We start from the raw sequence: 21,819 nt of genomic DNA on the forward strand, positions 1-21,819 counted from the left end.
AACGAATCAAAAGAAAAAGCACATGACTTTTGATGTAAGATATAAATAGAATCTTGATGTAAACAATAACACATTTTGTGAAGTGGTGGAGTGGAAAGGCGAGTTGTATTACGTTTGAATTTAGGCAATTTGTTGTGGAGTTATGATTAGCCCATTGACTGTGGTAGGTTTTACAACATTTTTTAATTAATATATATATCAAGTATATCATATTTCATGTTTTATTGCTATATTTTGCCGTCTGTCTGTTAGCATAAATTAATTGCGCATTCTCATAGTCCTAGTGCCATTGTTCGCCAGTGTAATTTTTTTCTTTGTTTCATAATCACTATTACCATCATTGAAGAACTTCATTTCTACTTACTGTAATTGATAAATACGATTGTCTTCATTGTACGATGCGTTTGTTCATCTCTGCTTTGATTTTATTCAAAATTTATGGACAATAAACATTCCTTGACCTATATTAGCAGCAATGTTAAACCAACAAAGAACCTTCAAATTGAAGTTCAATGGTACATATATTAAAAAAAAGTTTTGAAGCAAAGGTCAACTTGGTGTTTTTCTGTTTATATCTATATTCATGAATAACGGAATAGATCTTTAAAAATGGACAGGATCGATCATGCCTTCGATGATAAGACATCTTTAATTATAATATTTTATGCAACACTGACAGTACTGTACATGAAATTTTTATCAGTTATTTACAAACCTGTTCAAAGATATTTTGAATTGGTTTCATGGCATATATGTGTTTTAAATGAATATGACCTGCTCAAATTATCCATACAAAATAAAATAAAGCTGCATTGTTTGACCTTTCACCAAAGTGGTCCGCAAGTATAGCCTCTCTTATAGTCACATGTACACTGATACTGGTTATTTCCCAGGAAAGGAACTTCAGAGGGCAACTTTTAGCAGCTTCTGGTTGTCTTCACAGTGGGGCTTTAATGAATTGTTAATTGAATAAACTATTTTCCAAAATATTTTTTTATGTAAATCATCACGTGACTTTAAATGCATTTTTATTAATTTTGTATTCATCTTTTTTAGCTGAAGAGTGTTGGGCCAAAGTTGGTGCCATTCTTCAAGACTTGCACAATATTCTTTGTGCTGTTTGCTGACACACCAGCCTCAGAGACCAGTGCACCATGGTTCTTCTGTATTGTGAAATGCCTGCCAATCATTTCACTGATCCTGTTTGTTCTGTTAAATGGAATGAGCATCACAGAGTACTACAGATATTCAAGAAGGGTTTTGATTGGTCTTATTTTCTCCTGCTTAGGAGACGCATGCTTAGTTTGGGCAAAGAGTTACTTTGAAGTTGGCATAGGATGCTTTGCTATTGCTCAGATCTGCTATGCAAGAGCATTTGGCTGGAAACCCTTTAACCCCTATGCTGGTACCTTTATCTTCGGTCTCGGAGCTTTATTCTACGCTTTCCTAAGTCCGGCTCTACATGGCATCATGGTCTACATGGTTGCCCTGTATGTAATGGTAATTTGCACGATGGCTTGGAGGGCCGTTGCAAGAGTGCAATTCTTTGGAGATCTTTACATCAAGTGGACCAAGCTGTCCGGATGTTTTGGAGCCCTAGCGTTTGTTATTTCCGATGTCACACTAGCTGTAGACAGGTTCAGATTTCACATACCTTACGCTCACCCAATAATCATGATGACTTACTACGCTGCACAGTTAGGTATCGCCCTGTCAGTAGTTGATAGTCAAGTAGACGAACTTATTGATGCTTCCAAACGTAATGCCAATTCAGAGTCAACGCAGACAAGTACACAAGAAAACGGTCATTCTAGACAACCAAGTGACTCTTCAATTCAGGCAAATGGGTTCGTTACCATGCCAGGCCTAGCTTCATGTGACATGTTAATTCACCGATCACTTGAAGAAAGGGAAGCTGTGAATTGAAAAAATTACAAAAGATTTAAAGAACGGATTAATATATTTTGTCAGTGAATTTAAAACTGACAAAAAAACATAAAACACTCAGTTTAAAATCTGCTGTGAACAATCTCAGTATTGTAGCTGTTTGATGATTTCCCTGATGGGACCATTGTTCAGTCGTTGACATAGATTCTAGGAATCTGAACCAGTCTCATATAAAGTTCTGTCAGTTCAGAGACTGGTCAGTTAACTAAGTTTGTGTATTGCCAGTATATTTGTTTTACTGTAAGCTATCTTTTACAAGATTTATTTTCTGTATGTTACTTTGTATCATTCAATGTAAATACATGAACATCATTATATAATTATAAATTTAAACAAAATTCAGTTATAGATTGTTAATTCAATTCCTGAAGGGGTATTTATAAAAGTTAATTAGTGAAAATTTTCAAGTTTAATAGTGATTATATTTTTGGAATTTTAAACAATAATTTTATAAATAATAGCCTCTTATATTTATCAAATTTTATCATACCAGTATGCCTTTGGATTGTTTCTTGCTTTTTTTTATATTTTTTTGTAAAGAAACATTGTTAGTTTTGTTAAAAATCAACTTCAAATAAAAGCATTATTTTACTAAGTTGAAAATTTTCACTAAGATACTTTATGAATACGCCCTCAGAAAACATATTTTCTTAAGTTTTTAATTAAGACTTTTTTGTACTCCTGATTGTCTTATAGAGTGAGACATGGAAAGTCACTTCACTTGTCAGACAATATTATTTATGTTTCTAACTTTTCAGTAAATAATTCACTGAGCCAATTAATTAAAGTGCAGTCTAAGTATAATTAACGTTCTGAATTGTAACATTGCATATTAAGGCAGTATTTGTATTTTTGCATACTGCAAAGTGTTTGGCAAACATTCAACAACTGGTTTGTCTGAAGTTGACAAAGTTGACATAAAAATGTCTTTCATGTGTTCGAAAGACACCAGTTTTATTAGTGCAAATCTATTCAATGTGCTAAATATATATATATGAAGTTATGAACACATTCACAATTGCATGTACATAGTATGGGTTAAACTTTATATCATTTTTAGATATATTTCAGATCATTGTGCATTGCATTTATTGAAGTTGCAATGTAATTCTTGACTTTAATTGAATAGCCTTTAGCCATTTTCGCTTAAGAAATCAACTTTGTTAGTGTATTGTAAAGTGAACAGCTATTTGCTGTCAAATGTGGGTCGTCGGTCGTTACATTTCTTAAACCTTGCTAGACTGTTAACCTAATTAACGATCCTTCCTTATAAAACAATTAACTTTTTAATGTAATAGTTTGCTCATAAAGTCTAGAACACATGCATTAAAAGACTATTATGTAATATAATTTATTGACTTAGTCTAGATGAAAAAAAGGTGTTATAATCTTGTGTACATGTGCTTTTGATATTCTTAAATAATATAGACATTTCATGTTTTCAATGTGCAATATGATATGGTTATGATGTTATGAAGTCAGTAGGCTTTGTACTTTTGTCTTTCCCATATGACTTTTCCTGCTAGTCTTGCTGTGTGAATTAGATTTTTTCAACTGTTTTAGGGTTGTATATACTCACATAGACACGAGATAGAAATTTGTATGATACATGTATGTCATTTTCTCCAGATGTATTTCATCATTATCATGCAACGTATTTAGGAGGGGTAAGGGCTAAAAGAATACCTGTGTTCACGGCAACCCGACCCTACCTGGCAAAACTCCTCGACCCTAAAGTTTTTTATTCGACCCTAGAGAAAAATATATCAGATTGTCTGATTTGTAGTTGTTGGTGACCATTTGTGTTGATAAGATAAAAAAAACTCAAGTAATAATTATTTATTACACAATATACTGAAATATCATGGTACGCATTCATGACTTGCGTTGCTGTTTTCAGACTTGACTTGTGCCTACCCAATCTGGCATTTTTGCGACTGTTACTCTAAACTCAGATTTTTTAAGACCCAATATGTTTGGACAGCATTATGATGTCACAGACACTCTATATTGATTGCATGTCTGCGGGTCAGTTTCACATCCTGTATTAAATCATTTGTTATACAATCCCAGAATGCAATAAATTATACGACACAACTGTGTAAATACACAGAATGCATCGAGGCCCTATAGTTGTTACTGTTATACGTTATGACCCACAAATGTCACATCTGTTGATCTGTTGTTGGCATACAGTCCTAATTGACCGCTAATGAAGCCAAATATCATATTGACCCAATGAGCACATTGAAGTAGCTAGCAGTAGCAATAGCAGTAGCAGGTTGTTTTTGAGAAGCTTATATGAAAATGACTTATGACAGGCTTGTCGTGTGTAACTGGAATGAGAAATGTACATATTTATTAATATTGAACTGTTTTCTGTCAATTCAACCTGTTTCCATGTTTACATAATTTTTTTATTATGTGACACACTCAGCAAAAAAGACAATTTCATCTTTGCGAGGTTTCGTCCCTTATAAGCAGGAAGTTCTAGGTTTTTTTTACTTATTTTAATTTAATTTTATATTTTTTATAATTTTGCTGGGTAGTTCAATCAGTCTGGGTTGACATGTACCTTTGTTCTGAACAAGAAAACCTCAACAGGATTTGTTTTGCAGACGATTTCATAATTACATTTGTTCGTGTTAAGCAAAGAAAGGTTCATAATGTGATTTAATATACTTCACTGTCTTAAAAAACTGTCCCTATTGATTTTGCATTCAACTGTCAAGTTTCATTCAGATGTACTGGGTAGATTTCATGATTGTATCCAAAAACCTACTAAAGATCTAGAAATCATTGACTTTTTATGGGTTAAACTGTCAATGAAGCATTAAGATGATGCAGTCATCACAAAGTCTAGATGTAACAAAAGCCATTATGTGGTTTTTGTGACCTGATGATTCACTCTCACGGGAATCTGATCTCATATATGGTTTCTGACTCTTAAAACCGAAATCATCAGCTTTGTATGCACTTGGAATTTGTCTTGCAATCTCATATATGGTTAGAGACCCATTTAATGGAAATAATTGAGATGGCATTTACAAGGAAATTGTCTTAATATAACTTGGACAGTGATTGGTACAAATGTGTGATGAAATTATGGGTTTTTACAGCCATATGGCAGTTTTGACCAGAGATTGTGAAACTTTGTTTATGTGTATATATACCGGTATTTATTATATGGAAGGAGAGGGAAGAGAAAGAGAGAGCACCTAAAAACTTTTATTTTCATAGGTATTGAAATGACACTTGTAAAAAAGTTGATTATTTTCAACCCTTTATTCAAGAATAATCTATAACATTTAATAAAGTGGACATACTCTTGATGAAAAAAAATATGTATCAGCAATATATATTATTATAGATATATTAGCATTCAATTGTTATTAAAACGTGTCAATTTAAGGTTAAAATTGGGTGTTTTTAGGGTTCACTTCCTTTTTTTCGGCCCCTATAACCGCCGCTGTTTAATATTCATATGGTAAAATCTTTCACTTGTGTAAAGTAATGTGAATATGTTATTGGGAAATTTTAATATACATTAATTTCAATACTTCAGGATGTTGAATGATATTCCATATGGTATTAAATATTGTACAATGTACATACTCATGCATTAAGTATTCATATTTTGGAATGCTGAGATTTGTCATCGCCATTGCATTAAAGGTTGTTGCTGGTTATTTCTTACTTTAAAGGGATTTCTTCATGTTTAAAACGGGGGTGCATTGAAAACACAAAATTGTGTGAAATGTGAACAAAATGCATGTTTAAATAATAAAAGTTCAAATAACACTTCAATTGTTAATGATTCGCTAAAGATGTGACAGAATAATGCTCTTTTATTGCAGAAAAGCAATTGTAACACTATTGCTTTTTAACTGTTTTAGCCGTTGATTCACAAAAAAACCCTGTTCAAATGAGTGTCAACAAAATGCTGTTCTGTATTAGTTCTTAAAAGCTTAAAATATTCTACCTTATACATAGATAGATCACAAAAAGATTTTCTTTACACACATGATATGAATTTTTGAGCAAGATATTCCAGTTTTCTGATTTGCTTTCTTTAAAAAAAACTTAATTTATATACTTCGCGGATAATGGTTTCTTTCGGTATTAGATCGGAATATATTTCACTGAGTGAGCAACAAAAAATGGATTTCACAAGTGGCATAGCCACAAGTAAAAGTTTAACTTTTGGTGTTCACTAGGTGTATATATTGTGACCTTACAATGCAACAAAGAAATTTCTTTTTATTAGATGCCTAAAAGCAGTTTTAGAAGTTTTAAAAGACATTTAATTGCATTTTATTAAAAAACAACATGATGTATGCACACATACACATACACAATGTTTGCACTGTGAAATATCATTGTTTTTTCACTGATGGATCTCTATCAATCGTCAGAATGCATATAAAACAATATTGATACCATTCTTCTGCAGTTTAAATGGCATAACAGATATTTGCATAGAATCATCTATACTGGAAAGTAATTCCTGTTTGCTGTATGCCAACATTGCCAAGTATTGATTGTTGACAAGAAAGTAGGCCTGTATCGAGACAATGACAGTTCATTTCTGATAGATCTCCCTAGGGGATGAGTTCAAGATAAGTGTTACTGCAAAACTAGATATACTGGATGGTGATAATATCCCTGGGGGTTATTAACAATTATTAATAAGTAGTAAAAATAACTCGGTTAATTATTCTATGAAAGAATGATGTTTATCATACAAATATATCCCAATGGTTTTGTATAGATACAATTTGGAACACTTAGTATTCAGAATTTTTATTCCTATGAACATTAGTTTTAGGATTTATATTTGTTATTTTTGTTTTTCCCTCTAACGTGTTTCGGAAATGCATACGGTAGTTGTAACAGTCTGTTGCATTTACGATGAACAAAAACTCCTCATATTAAGGTTAAACTGTATATTGAACGTTTTTTTTGCATACCTGTTTCTAACAGGACAATATTAGGAAATTTAAATAAAATAAATTTTTGTACAGTTGTTTACCTATTAGTATTATTTCATACGCAATCAAATTATTTATTTTGTAATGGGCTTGCTTCTTGTGTGATGCCTGTCCGTCGGCTGCGACCCTTGACAACTCTGCCATGCTTATTAAACTCTATGATAAACATAATATTGTACTAGTACATAATTGTTTCCATCTGACATATTTTTTTCAATAGCAAGACACGGTCTTCATGGCTTATTTCTTTCTAAGGGAAGTAACTTCGATAAACATAAATGACACTATCAATATCTTCCAAGGCATGTCAGTATTTCATTTATCTTGGAAGTCTTTTCAATTTAATTTTGGGATAAATATTTTTCCTTTTTTTTTATTAATACAGGTTTATATCTGTGTCATTAACTGTCTCACATTTCTGTATATACACACAATTTACAATAGTTAGTGCTGAGTAATATGTTGTTGTGTTCAGAGACTTGTATGGTGTCTCAATAGTCCTTTTTTGCGGATATTTGCCTGTTTACTCATTGTTTTACACAGTGTAGTTTCGCCTGGATAGTTTATCTCCGATGAATAAAATCTTGATACATAATATCCAAAAATGGATATTCTTTATAGCGATTTGGCTAAAAGCTGTGTCCGCAAAAAGATTATGATTTGTAGTTGCATTTAGTGTAGATATTTTTTTCTTTCCTACATGTACTTTGATATAATTTACATGTAATATAATTATTAAGCCATTGGAATATCATACATACACTGTTTATAGCCATTAAGTGTTTGAAATTATATTTTGTCTAATGAGATGGCAGTATTTTTTCAAATCTGTCATTTATTTTGGTAAATCAGAAGTCAGAAGTTATTGATTTTCATCAAATGAATCTGAAGATTTTAACAAAGGCTCGAGCAGGAGACAAAATATAATCTCAAACATTAAACTGGTTAGGAGTTAATAATATGCATTTACCAAATAAATGCACTGAGCGTCTGCGATGCTCCGGGTTCATTTATTTTGGTTAATACATACCAATTACCTCGAACCATCAAATTTCTTTTTTAGTTCTTATTGATTGAAAATTTAGAAATTTAATGGAACCTATGTTCATATTGTATATGGTTTATAGGTCTGTGGTTTCATGCACTTCCAATGCAACCTGTTATGTTTTTGAATTATATATTTCTGTTGTTAATACATTTATGTACAAGCAGTAAAAAGGAACCTTGCACAATACAAATTTTTCTAAAATAGTTTAAAAACAGTCAATGTGTTCGATGATTATTTGTTGTTTACCTCATATGAATATATCAGGAATCAAGTCATCTTTTAAAATTGTTTTTTTTTTAGTTTACAGCGCTGTCTGTATTAAGCATTTTGGTGAAAACAAGTGGATTTAAAGAAAACTTTTAATGTTTTTACACCAAAGATTAGAAATTAAGCAAGAAAAACATCCAAAAAATAAAGGCATAAAATTAATTTTGATGAAAAATGGCGGGTAAGGCATAAGATTAATTTTGATGAAAAATGGCGGGTATTTAAAAAGATAATTTGTAGCACTGCTTCCAGTAATAGTTCCTTTATTCCGCTTATATATATAATTTTTATATGGATGAAAATTTGTTTTTGTTTTTTGTTGCCATTTTGGAATCTGTGTACATTCATTTTTTATGAAACTCATAAATTAACTTAATTCCTTAATTCAGACCAACTCATTAAATATTCTCTAAATATATACCGTTTATTATAGTGCTGCCAGCATCAACTGACGTGTTTTGACAGGTCTAAGTTATGTCGCTATTTATATTCTTTTTAAGGTTAATATATTCATTTTGTGAAATAATGACATCTAAATATAGATCAAGTGATGTAATAGTTTGGCATTTCACTATCCACTTCTTCAGGGTTTTTTTTTTTCTTATTGATTTTACTTCGTAACCCATAAGTACTGTTATGAAAAAAATCATGGAAAAAAAATGACCACAGAGAGGCCAATTTTTTTTATATTTATCAGTTGTGGCCTGTTGAAGCTATTTACTGTGAACATTTTCATTTTGTAAATTAACAACATCTATTTATATATAAGGAGATGCATTAAAATAAGAAATATTTGTGGATGTACTGGTAACAAAGACTATTGTGTAATATCACGAGATTTCCATAACCATTATTGTAATGTTGGTTTTCCTTCCTCAGTAGAATACAAAGTCCATGCAGTCTTACGGTACTTCCCTTATAGTACAATCATCACTGCCATCATGCAAATCAGGTGACTGCATCAATCCTATTGGTAAAGATTGTAAAATATCTTTGATTTTACTGTATTTTAACCTCATTCCACCTTGTACAATTGAAATTTGATAAAACCTATCCAAAAAAAGAGAGAGGAAAAAACATTTAAAAAAAAAAAAAGTTTAAATAGTTTATTCATAAAGCTGATATCCAGCTAAATACTCGCGCATGGTGGCCTAGTTCTATTCTGCCTGTTAGGGGAGATCACTGCTTAATACTGCATCGGAGATTGAGTATAATACTGCACTAATTTTCATCTAACTTTTTTCATGAAAATGAATCCCACTTATATAATACTTTCACATGACTGTACAAGATGGTAACTAAATGAAAGGTATGCATGTACATTCTTGGATAGTTCATTTGCTGTTGTCTGTTGTTCAATGTTTTAAATTTCATTCTATTCTAGAAATAAAAACACGAAAAATGGAAAGCTGTTGTTTAATTAACATCTCGTTTAATCTGACCAATGTTGCCTTGGTGCGCAGAACATAATATGGCCCAAGTTTCATAAGAATATTTCAAGATGTAATAGACTTGGAACAGACACAAAAGGCTCAAATCATACAGTTTCACAGAGCTTGAACTTCTGATGTTTAAGCACAAACTCTAAATGATAAGAACAAGACTCAAAGCCTTGACCATGTACGGTGACCTTGTATGGTGACCTTGACCATGTATTGTGCCATTTATCTTGACAATATACTGTAACCTTGACCTTATAGTTCAACCTTGACCTTGACCTTGACTTTGACCTTGTACCATGTACTTGACCTTGTAATGTGACCTTGGACATGAAATTTTCAAACATGAAATCTTCATGCTGTTTTGATAAGAAGAACACATAACAAAGTCAAGGAAGTAGGTACAAAAATGTAACAAACGGATGGCATACCTTCACTCCACTCCTACCTTATGGTGAGGGTACCTTATACCTTATTGCTGTGCAGCAACAGAATGGTAAAATTCCATAAACACAGATGCAGACCACAGGGCAATAGTGAATCAATTTGAAGTAATTTGATCAGTGTAAGATCAGTTTAAGAAGATGCTTAAAAAATATTTATATTTTGAGTAATAAATACACTTTATCTTACACTCTGCTAGCAAAGCATGTGCAATGTCATCCAGCTGTGACTGCTGCAATTTTATAAGCAACTTAAAAATAACATTGAGGTACATGTGTATACTTAAAATGCACAACTCAACCTCAGTTAAAAGGGCAATGTTGTCCCTAAGGGACTTTGGGCCCTACTGGTTACCTTATGGTAATTTTAAAGGATTATACAATATGATACATACTTATTAAAAGCTAATTTTAATTTAATGTCAGCAAAGGGAAGAAATTTGATATAACCAACTTTTGGGAATTCAAAGTTGTCTCCCTTCACTGTAACATTTTCTGTACAATATGAGCTTCAGAACTTGTGTATATTTTTAGTTTTTATTCTTTAAAAGATGCTCATCACATATATTTATATATTCTTCATCAATAAACACATTTCATTGTAAAAAAACAAATGATAACATATTAATAAAAACATTCAACAAACAAACAAACATACACAGATTGTACTCAGAATCACAGACCTATAAACCATGGATTGGCAACTCTCATCTGTGTAAATGCGATAATCTCAAACTCACGCGTGCAGCGGGATTTCATTCCGAGATCTTACCGTGTGGTCATTTTCGAGACGTCCGACATCGGCCGAATATATACATGTAGGAAAACATTAATTAAATTTGACTGAAATGCGCGGTTCTATCATTTGAGTTGATAATAGTCCAATGGAATCTGATTAAAATCACAGTTATTAATTATGATTAAATCTATAACGAACAAGGCATTATTAGCAGGGTTGGCGGAAATAACTGAAGATCGCCGTTAATCACCGATCGGAGATTATGTGGAATTTTCTGATATTTGCGGAGTGCGCCCTAAGGATTGTGGGTAAATTATTATTTCTTATCGTTTCATCGATATCGGGCAGTTGCCAGTCCATGGTTTATAGGTCCGTGTCAGAATATATCCATGAATCAATGTTAAGCATTTTAACAGCCTGTTATCTAGGTATTAAGCAAGGCTTTAAAATGGACAGGGTGGTGCAAAAGAGGGACAGGGAGTGCTAAAGGAGAAAACGGCACTTTGTATCGTGCTGTGAAGAGTGCATATAAATGAATTTGACAAAAAATGGTAGGAAATTTGTTTAACTGAGGTAATATTACATTTCTACTGCCAAATATGCAGTTTTGTATTGTAGTTATAATCATATTATCAGTTTAAATAAAAAAAATAAAAAAAACATTGACAGCTATTATGTAGCATATAGTTCTGTGAATGCAGAAGGGTGCACAGCCTGGTTTCCACTTGGGCAGAAGGGTGCTACCAAAAAGGTGCAGTACTCTGCCATAACTCTTACGCTAAAACACTTAAGTACATCAAATGCACAGGAGATCTCAAAGCAGACTAATTAAGATAACATTTCCTCTTTATCAGAAAATATCATGATTTGTGTTTCACATTCAAACAATCAGTTCATCCATTTAATTGCACATGAGCATTTCTCGCTCAGCAGTTTCAAAAACTGTTAAAGACAGAAATATGAAATGAAACAGTTCAGACTAAGGCCCCAATTTCTCTAACACTCTTCAGTCCCTTATAGCAGGATCAAGCTAAGCTCACTATTTTTTTTTGTATAATTTGTGTAATATTCACATTTCTAGAGTTCTAGGGCCTGTTTAAAAAACGGTTTTGGTCATAAAAATGAAACTATCATAATCTTTGGGTCTTATTTTTGTGATATTAGTATCCATTTGTACAGCCGAATATTAAGTTGAGAGTTGTATTTAATTTGAAAAAGATTTCAGTTAATATCTAGCCAACGTTGATGTTTCTACAGATTTAAGATTTTTAAAGACTAAAATCCTGTATTGAAACTGGACCCTGTGAATTTTAAAGGATGTTGTTTTTATGAGTTGTCTTCACTAAAAACTTTTTTTTTTGTTAAGTCAATTTTAAGTTAGTAATTTGGTTGAATGAAATAAGACACTTAGCCTGTTATGCTAATAAATCAGATTTGTCAAGAAATTGGGGAATGCTTTCAAACACTGATATGGCAATTGATCTGTATAAAATAAGTGATAAATATGTAGTATTTCATAAAAACAAGTTCCTAAGGAACAGTTACATGACATCATTACATGTCAAAAAATATATCTAGGTATCTCGATCTTTAAGTTAACAAGCTGTCCCAACTTTCTATTTATGAGATGAAAAATACCACAGGACTAGATATGTTCTGAATGGCATTCAGTCCGTAACACACTGATTAATGTCATAGAGATCCACCTGTTATCATATCAGTATAAGACAAATATCCATTCAAAAATGATGAATCTTTCCCACAAACATCTCTACCCCAGCCAAGGAGCATACACGCCTATATTTGCTGTCCTGGCAATGTCTGGCTTGGAAACTCACAGGAATGCTTTCCAATGACAGTACACCAGTTGTTGAAATTAGAATTTAAGGCAGAAAATCTGAATCTTCCTTTACTTTTTGGGTTTGAAAATCACAACAGGCCTCTAAAGCACTGCAAATGAAGCATTTTCTGTGCCTGGCTTGTGGGCTTTTGCTAGTTTAAATCACTGTTCCAGATGATATCGTAGTTTGTGCACTCCTTATCAAAGTATCTCAGGAGAACATGACTTTCTTTTTCTTTGAGTTAGGTACAGTTCCTCGCTCTCGTAGGATCCGAACAGCTTCCCGGATGTGTTTTGGCTGGATTGGTCCAGTGTCCCCCCATGATTCCAGTACATCAAGGGCTTTAAGAGAAATTTAAATGTTTAAACATTCATCATTGTCCTTTTAAACAGGATCTTGGTTAAATATTAGGCTACTGGCCATGTCCCTGTAGTTTCCATCTTTATAAACAATTAAAATTAACATGCAATGCCAAATCATATTTAACTTTTTTGACAGATTATTTCAATAAACCCTTGAAATTAATATGTTTAAATATAAATTTTGGAAACAGTGTGAATACTTAAACATGTAGAGTCTAGACATACAGATATTCATTTGTTATTACACATAAAGAGTTCCATTTTGTATATCCAGGCTTTTCCTATCATGAATTCAGCATTCAGAAATGTTTCTATAACATTCAAAGTGAAATGTTAATTAAATTGAATCCTGGAAAGAAATAAACTTCTGGAGGCAAAAAAGACAGCAAAGTTCAGTAAACGTGCCACATCAGTTGGAAAATTACAGTTCTTAGATTTATGATTCAAATAAGAGGTTAATCTTAAATCACATTACTGAACACAAAATGTTTTTTGACAAACTGATCAAACTGATCATTCGAGACCGATCCTTACCTTCCTCCACCAATTCACCAACAAACACCTTTGAAATTCCTGCCATGGCGATGACAACATTCGGAGATATTGCACTTCCAGTGATCGACTGCATAAACTAATATGAAAAATTTAAAAACAAATTAGTTAAATATTCCTTGTCCAAACATAAGGTGGTGGTTCTGTGCTACCTCACCTAGTTAGACTAATATCTATAAAATTTATTGTATTCCAAGAAATTAGTATAAGATAATGAACCAACAGTTATTCCAATCGATCTTCATCAACAGGGTATTTTAGCCTTGTAACATTGTTTTGAATAGTCAAAAAGAACATGCATACCAATTTACATATTAATATCTATAATGGCTTGGGAACTTTTCTTGTTAAAATTCAAGTTGTTGTTTTCCAACCTCAATACCTCAACCTTTTTCCTTTAAAACATGTCAGTCTCACTGATGATCACAGATTAATACAGCCTTACCCGCTTAATCGATGCCTTTGGAAAAGCTGCTCGTCTGTACATCTCGTATCGGTTGAGCTGATCTTCAGAAAAATTGGAAACCAGAACTCTAGAATATAAAAAAGAAAAGGGTAAGAATAAAAATATGTTATCAAATATGACTATTTTGAGCACAGATTACATGTAGATTTAATAATAAGCATCAAGAAATTATCATATAAAAGAAAGAGTAACAGGAGAATTGGCATCAACACAACCTCGCACCACTACGAAGTCATGCCATCTATGGAGAAGTCACCCATATGTAAGTAATAAAGGTGATAGTCTAGGTAAGGTGAGATCAAGGTGTGAGATGGTTGACAGCATTAGTTTCATAATTTAGGGGAATAAATTGTTACCACGATAATTCTTATTCATAAAAATAATATTGTATACAAACATGTTGTGTTCTTACACCTTAAGTTTGACAGTAATAATGTGTACTATATATCCCATATAAAGGAGCAACTTCTCTGTATATGGTATATGTTCTTGATTGAGTAGTGTTGCAAGTTTGTGGTTGTGTATGACTTCTCTTGAAATCAAATGAAAAGCACATATTAAATTTTGATAGGTTTACTCTTACACCTTAAGTTTGACAGTAATAATGTGTACTATATATCCCATATAAAGGAGCAACTTCTCTGTATATCGCTTGATTGAGTAGTGTTGCAAGTTTGTGGTTGTATGACTTCTCTTGAAATCAAATGAAAAGCACGTATTAAATTTTGATAGGTTTACTAAGGCAGAAAGGGATGAGAAATATAGCAGTCAAAGCATCTGAAGGTTAAACATCTTAGGGTCAAAACATCTCTATCTTTAAGTTAAATGTGTAATCTAGGCACAATTTTTCATCTTACTGCATTTTCAGCCGTTCTTCCTCCTGTTTGGCATGTTTTGCTATGATTTCTTCATCTGTCTCAGCCTTCCTCTTCTTGTCTGCAGATGGTGAACTTTTCGCTTTAGCTGGTGATTTTGCCTTGGCCTTTTCAGGTGTTTCTGTTTCAGTGTCATGATCTGATTCAGAGTTTTGAGTTTTTCTTGGAGATTTACTAGACGTTTCTTTGCGGTCTGACTGAGAACTCTCCTTGCTACTACCCGGTGTGGGTGGTGATTTAAGAAGTGGTGACACTGACTGGTCCATGTTGTGATTAAATATAAAATTTATCAATGAACTATCATTAAAATTGAAATAAAAGTAAAAAAATATGATCTGTGTTAACAGACACTTTTAAATCTTTGAATAAAGCATTTGAGTGACAACGATTAAGAAATACTTTTATAATTTCTTAAACGAAAATAATTTCCAATAGTTAGTTATAACGTCCAAACCGGAACACATTGAGAGATTTCTATGGAAGTCGAGACAAAACAAGCAGTTGGCTTCTATGAGCTTCTATGAGTAATGCAGTGGCTATTTTACCAACTTGGATAAGAAATAACATGCAAAATTATCGCCCCGGCACTTGGTGCATTTTACGCTCTGCTATTTCGGCAAAATTACATGGCGCTTTTTCGCCTTGCAATGTGAAGGGTTTTCGCATTTCCTCTGCTAAAATGCGCAATCACGATCTGGCGGAAAATAGACAATTGAAGGGTGAATAATTATGTCAGTCATATCAGGATCAAAATATTCCGCTCCGAACGTCAGTTCGATACAAATACTTAAATTTCGTCGACAAGCGTCTGCTTTAAAAGCTCTTCAGAGCTTGTGTCTCTATAGGTTGTAAACCCGACTTTATAAATAAATATCACTTGACTTGACTTGACTTAAAATGTTTTGCCAGCAGGTTGGACATCAGAGGCCAGTTAAAAGTAATTGGGTGAATCAAGGTTTTGATGCTGGCTGGGCGCAGCTTTTTGACGGCTGACAGATGTTAGAGACATTTTAAACTTTTTTTCTGAATGCTGGTCTTCATGTTTTTGTATAAATACTTTGTTTTATCATGTTTCATAATATTTATTGCACCTTTTTTGTATGGTCAAAGGGAAGTAACTACTCTTCTTAAAAACTGAAAATAATGTTTTTCGTTTAGTGCGTTCTTAGATAAAAGACCTTTAACGGCGAATAAATATTGTGGTGTAGTTCATTTCAAATTATACTCACTGACACATGTTATATAATTATATAACACATATATGGTGTAGTTAATGACATCTTCAAAGTGTTTTTTAAATTAAGTGTTTAATGTCAAAAACAAAAAACAGAAACTGAGGAACTACTTAATGACCTTATGTAGTGCGCATGTATAAAACTACTGTACTGCGGTCGATCAGATGTTCCAACACATTGAATTTTAAGAAGTGACAAAAAGGGATAGCTAGCAAGTGCTTTTATTCAAGTCCGTCTGCAACAGTCGCGGAAATTTGGAGATTTAAAAATAAGTTCCTGAAAGGCCGGGTAAGATTATGTGATTATATTCAGTAATGTTGGTACTTAAGCAAACACTGTCAACACCAAACTACCTGGTAGTGGTATTGTATGTATTGAATACAGTAGTACAAATACTACAATCAATGAACACAATGTATTCTCGGCATGTATACTACATGTACATGTCATTGACCTGTAGAACAGGGTATACTAGATGCTTACTGATGATTACTTTCTGATCAGTTTCCTCAATGAGCAAATAACGTTCATTGATCAATATGTTGATCTGCTTTGTTCAAGGGTACCTTTATTTACATTTTAAACTTTTTTAATACTAGTATGTGCAAGTAATAGATAGGCTGAGAAAAATTTAAATGCTTAAAAAAAAGAAAATCAAATGAACATAATCAATGCATTTACAAGTGGCAACAGGACATTAGAAGGAAAAGGACTGCCCAGAAAGCTCAGTCAGTCAGTGGTAGAGTGTCCGTGTTCAGTTATCAGAGACTTGTCTGACTGTGTCATACAAATGATACCATAAATGTGGAACCATTGGCAGCTGTGTTTGTGCTCAGAATTAGAGGATAGTACTTGGAAACAAAACCTAAAAAAACCTACTCTGTATTGGTGCTTTGCGGGGCCCCATTTTATTTGGAGATCTTAATTGTATATCTTACAGTGCTTAAGAGTGCTCGGGAACACACTAAAGTTACAGTACACTCCACGCGGAACTACCACTTTCCTCGGTGACTCGGAGGCGTTTTTAATTTATCGCGGATTTCCGCCGAGTATGCAACCTTTTTCCTCGCTAAATTTCGCCGAGTTGCACCGAGTCAATCGTTTTCTATGGAGGGTTTTATTGCCGATAGCGCCGGTGATCGTATCGATTTATTGACCTAATCGCGGAACTCCGCGTGTTGTGCATAGCTACTACAGAACATTGCTTCTGTTAAAACAGTATTGAATAATTAGATAATTAATTTTTCAAAGTACAGTAAGTTTCTTTTTAAAAACAATTATCGAAAATGTCCATATCAATTTTCATCAGCATCGTCTACACAACTGTTGTTTTTCACATTATGTAATTGAAAGATATACCATAGCGTGTGTTTGTGTTTGTTATTGTCATCTTTCTCTTACTATATTAAGGTGTTGAGAACTTAAATTAGATTGGAGTAATGAAGATGTTGAGAACTTTGTAAATGTGAATATTTTTCGGTCTTTTTTTCCTAATTTGCATTTTACCTGACTTATTAATTTATCCGTACTTATCAATGGTTCTAAACTTATTTATAACGCATATAAGTGTAAATCCTTCATCAAGTTAATTAAAATCCCATTAAACACCATTTTATACATGCATTGAAATGAATAACACATTCTATCGGCTTTAGATCAAACACTCTGTGTGACGTCACTTAACTCACAGTTTTACCCACGAGGATCTCATGGAGAGCATGTATATTGTTATGCAGGATTAATGTGTCTCAGTGTTGTTTTCGAATGTAACTTGAGTATTGCTTTCCCAACTTTAATTCATCACATTAATTAGTTACCTATATCATTGAATGTGTTGACTTTTGTTGATGATTCAATAAGTATAACTGTACATAATTGCTTCATACAGTCTATAAGTGTGGTATAATTTTTAAAGTTTATTGGCAGATTGTTTTACAAAAATGTCATATCTTTGTTTTCTTAATCCCTTGATTGCCCTTATTGTTTATTTAATCCTCCGATAAATAGTTCACACTTTCTCTTTCTACATGCAATACATCGTTTAAGATGGGTATTTACTAATTAACTTGTCACAGTGGTGTACTATACGGTTAGGTAACCTAGCCAGGATAAAAGATGAAAATCAATAATCTTCGTCTGTGAAACTTGGTAAGTGTGAAAGTTACGATTGATGTCCTTTGGTTGTCTAAAAATTAGGTACGCGAAATAAATTATTTTTATAAACAATTACGGGTGTAGTAAACATTATCAAATAAATTAAACAAAATTAGATACAGTGGGAGATTCTTATCGGTTTTCCTCCGAGTTTCGCGGTGTTTTTACCTCCGAGTAACGCGGCGATTGTAATTATACGGTTCACTGATCAGCCTCGGTGGGTGAACGAGTAAAAACGCCGAGGAAAGAGGATTATGATCAATTGGATGTCTTGTCCGCGATGACCAAAATCCGCCGAGGAAAATGGAAAGTGGTAGTTCCGCGTGTAGTGTACTGTACTTGCAGAATGTATGAGATAAATATCCTTTTGATATTCTCTATTAAAACCTAGTTTACACCCGTAAGTCCTACAATCTTTTTCTGAAACTGCATCATGGGCCCTGCACATTTGGAGTAAAAGCAGCTTGTATCTAATTCTGTCTTTTGTTTATTCTATCTCTTTACGAACAATAAATGCCATTTTTTATGATTAAAATATTTACAAAAATATCATTGTACAAAAGATGAATGCTATTTTTTTATTATTTTAATGTTTATTAGCTTTAAAAAAAAATAATGTGATATCTCAAGATGACACCTGAATGAACAAGGCCCTCAATCTGGACTTTTTGGACTAAATGAAGGCCTCTTTCCGTGCGTGTGTGTGTGGGGGGGGGGGGGGTAGGGGGCTCACCTTCCTTAAGGTATATTTTATTTCCCCTCAGGATCTGCACTTTCAAAATGTCATAAAATACTATTTTTCATACATTTCATTTTTCAGATGACCTAGAAATTCACACAATGACAGTTCAGATATCAATTTTGGATGCCTTGTGACCCCATATCATTTGCTATCATTTTCAAGCATTGTGTGTGTAGATAATATTATTACAAACACGTTGTTTTGGTGTTGAAAGATTGCAAAATTGAAGCGTCGCGTCCAATTTCAATCTGATTGAAGAACAAAATTACACAACTGCGATTACTTTATCTATAATGTATTTTAAGTCATTGTTTTTTGTTTTATTTAAGAGCATGTAATCTGGTACAAAAAGTATTTGGAGTTACCCGGTATCAAAATTTAACATTATTACCAATGGCTTGATAGAATGGCAAGCAATATTTTACATAGGGCCAAAAAAAATTATATATTTTGTTTGGGTTACCCAACCCTACCTGTGAAATAGGCGCCAACCCTACCGTTTTTATAGTCAACTATATATATTTCATATATTATATAATGTTATTTATATATTTATTTTTTTTAATTTATTTTTTTAAAATTTGTTTTAATATGTAGTACACAGCCTACCACAATAAAAAAGAGCTTACCTAACCTACCTATTTTTGATAAGGATGTAACCCTAACCATAGCATTTTTTTTTAGGCCTAGGACACCTCAGTAGATACCCCATTTTAAAACAACTGTTCTTGTACGTTTTTTAACCAGGTTTTGCAAAGGACAGGGTGCTGCAAAAGAGGGACAGGGTACTAAGGGGGAAAAGTGCACAGTCATTGTATGGCACTGTGAAGATTTTATAAATTATGAATTTGACAGAAAATGGAATGAATTGTGTTGATTAATTAATTAAGGAAATATTAGGTTTCAACTGCCAAATATGTAGAGTTTGTATGTATCTTAAGTTTCAATCAAAACAAAATATATGTTTGACAGTCACATTTAATTCTTTTATTAACGGCAGATTAGAGCACATGCTGGTCTCCATGAGGGTAGTAGTGTGTTTCCGAAAAACCGGCAGGGTGCAGCACCCTTCTATAACGCATGAGCTTGTACTGCATTAATGTCGTGAAATTTTCATTTTGCTAAGCATTTATTTATTCACCTGGAGTTATCATTGTCTTTAGTAAAAAAATAATTCCCTGTATTTAAGGGCTACAGCCCTTTTCTAATAAAGGTCAGTGAAGCCCCTATTGAAGTTTGAAATTATTAAATGCATTAAATTGAGAAGGTTTTAAGGTACATGTAGCTCTACTCAGGCCTAAAAAAAAAATTGTTTGGTTAGGGTTACATCCTTAAAAAAAAATAGGTAGGGTAGGTAGGCTTTTTATTTATTTATTATTTTTTTTTTATTAGGTTTTATATAAGAATATAATTTTCATCATTAAAGAATGGTGTTAAAGCTATCTTCTGTACAAGCATTTAAGGTTTAAACTTAATATTAAAAAGCAATTAAAAAAAAACGATTTTTTTTTTTTTTTTTTTTTTTTTTTTTTTTTTTTTTTAGTTTTTCATTTTTTTTTCAAACTGACTATAAAAACGGTAGGGTCGGCGCCTATTCCGTAGGTAGGGTCGGGTAACCCGAACCAAATGTATTTTTTTTTTAGGCCTCAGTTTATTTTTTTCATCAAATCTCTACAGTGTGCTTTACGGAAGTCCAGCTAACAATTTATCAGTTGAGTGCTTGTGTCCTTGTTCTGATTACAATTACTGCTTCATCATCATTGCAAGGCCTAAAAATAAGAACATTTGGTTCAGGTAACCTCACCCTACCTTCAAAATTTGGGCCAACCCTTATGTTTTTATGTCAGATTTTTTTTTTAAATTGTGAAGAGTGTGTTTTAATATGTAGTTCAAAATCTTAAAGCATAATACTGAAGATTACTTTAAGACAATTCTCCAATGATGACAAAAACATTCTTATATAAAGCCTAATAAAAAAAAAATAATTAAGCCTACCTACCCTACTTTTTTTTGAAAAGGATATAACCCTAACCAAACTTTTTTTTTTTGGCCTTGCAATTGACATGAAGCAAAATTTGATAATGACCAGCCTCATTAAATTACCTACTTTGTTTTACAAAATATCTCTGAATCCAAATCCATGTGCATTTGTTTGTTGAGGGTTACAACTAGGTTTATTTGATTTTTTTACAGTTACGAATGTTTGTGTCTATGTGGTTTGGCGTCGTGTCAATTATAATGTAATGATCGAAGGATTTAGCATGCATGGGCAAAGATCGTCACAGACACCATGGTACCTTACATGAAATGCTCAAAACACACACACACACACACTTGGAAGTCAAAGAGCATAGCGGTTAGCTGGTTAGCAAATGGTTGTTAAAAACAACACAATTACATCTGACATATAAATACAAATTAAACCTTGTTATAAATTAGAGATAGACTTAAATAGTCCAGCTGGGCCAACAAAGACCAGAGACCATGACGTCATAATGTTGATATGTTCCTGCCCCCCTAGGCACTGTGACATACAATTGTGTGCACTCATTCTTCATTTCAGCAATTTAACCATTGTTGTCAGGTGAGTTAATGTTGGTTGGTTTACATATTACACTGTGCATAGGGTACATCATAAATTAAATGTGGTTCAATGGATTTAACTCCTGCTTTATGGTGAAAACATGATATTCTTTTTCCATATTTAGGTAAACTTAT

The 21,819-nt window shown here is 32.8% G+C and overlaps 2 protein-coding genes across 2 annotated transcripts; one reads left to right on the forward strand and one right to left on the reverse strand.

The window, feature by feature from the left end:
* Window positions 1-34: 34 nt before the first annotated feature.
* LOC128231486 (lysoplasmalogenase-like protein TMEM86A) lies at window positions 35-9,661 on the forward strand. Its single transcript, XM_052944373.1, has 2 exons — window positions 35-163; window positions 1,057-9,661. Exons 1-2 carry the CDS (start codon window positions 143-145, stop codon window positions 1,924-1,926), a joined length of 891 nt encoding a protein of 296 aa, XP_052800333.1. The 5' UTR covers window positions 35-142; the 3' UTR covers window positions 1,927-9,661.
* A 1,006-nt stretch (window positions 9,662-10,667) lies between these two features.
* On the reverse strand, window positions 10,668-15,328 carry LOC128229964 (transcription initiation factor TFIID subunit 11-like). The gene is made up of 4 exons (XM_052941891.1): window positions 14,953-15,328; window positions 14,075-14,162; window positions 13,612-13,708; window positions 10,668-13,056 (listed from the first exon to the last, which is right to left on the reverse strand). Exons 1-4 carry the CDS (start codon window positions 15,234-15,236, stop codon window positions 12,926-12,928), a joined length of 600 nt encoding a protein of 199 aa, XP_052797851.1. The 5' UTR covers window positions 15,237-15,328; the 3' UTR covers window positions 10,668-12,925.
* Window positions 15,329-21,819: the final 6,491 nt, after the last annotated feature.

Source organism: Mya arenaria, chromosome 4 (assembly GCF_026914265.1).
Source record: "Mya arenaria isolate MELC-2E11 chromosome 4, ASM2691426v1".
Lineage (NCBI taxonomy): Eukaryota > Metazoa > Mollusca > Bivalvia > Myida > Myidae > Mya > Mya arenaria.

What these genes read in the sequence shown, in the direction of transcription:
- LOC128229964 (XM_052941891.1), bottom strand. Translation starts at nt 15,236, where the DNA reads ATGGACCAGTCAGTGTCACCACTTCTTAAATCACCACCCACACCGGGT. An exon ending in GAAGAACGGCTGAAAATGCA is followed by an intron (nt 14,163 to 14,952) that starts GTAAGATGAAAA and finishes TTTATATTCTAG; the next exon opens with AGTTCTGGTTTCCAATTTTT. An exon ending in TGGTGAATTGGTGGAGGAAG is followed by an intron (nt 13,057 to 13,611) that starts GTAAGGATCGGT and finishes TTTCTCTTAAAG; the next exon opens with CCCTTGATGTACTGGAATCA.
- LOC128231486 (XM_052944373.1), top strand. Translation starts at nt 143, where the DNA reads ATGATTAGCCCATTGACTGTG. An exon ending in TGATTAGCCCATTGACTGTG is followed by an intron (nt 164 to 1,056) that starts GTAGGTTTTACA and finishes CATCTTTTTTAG; the next exon opens with CTGAAGAGTGTTGGGCCAAA.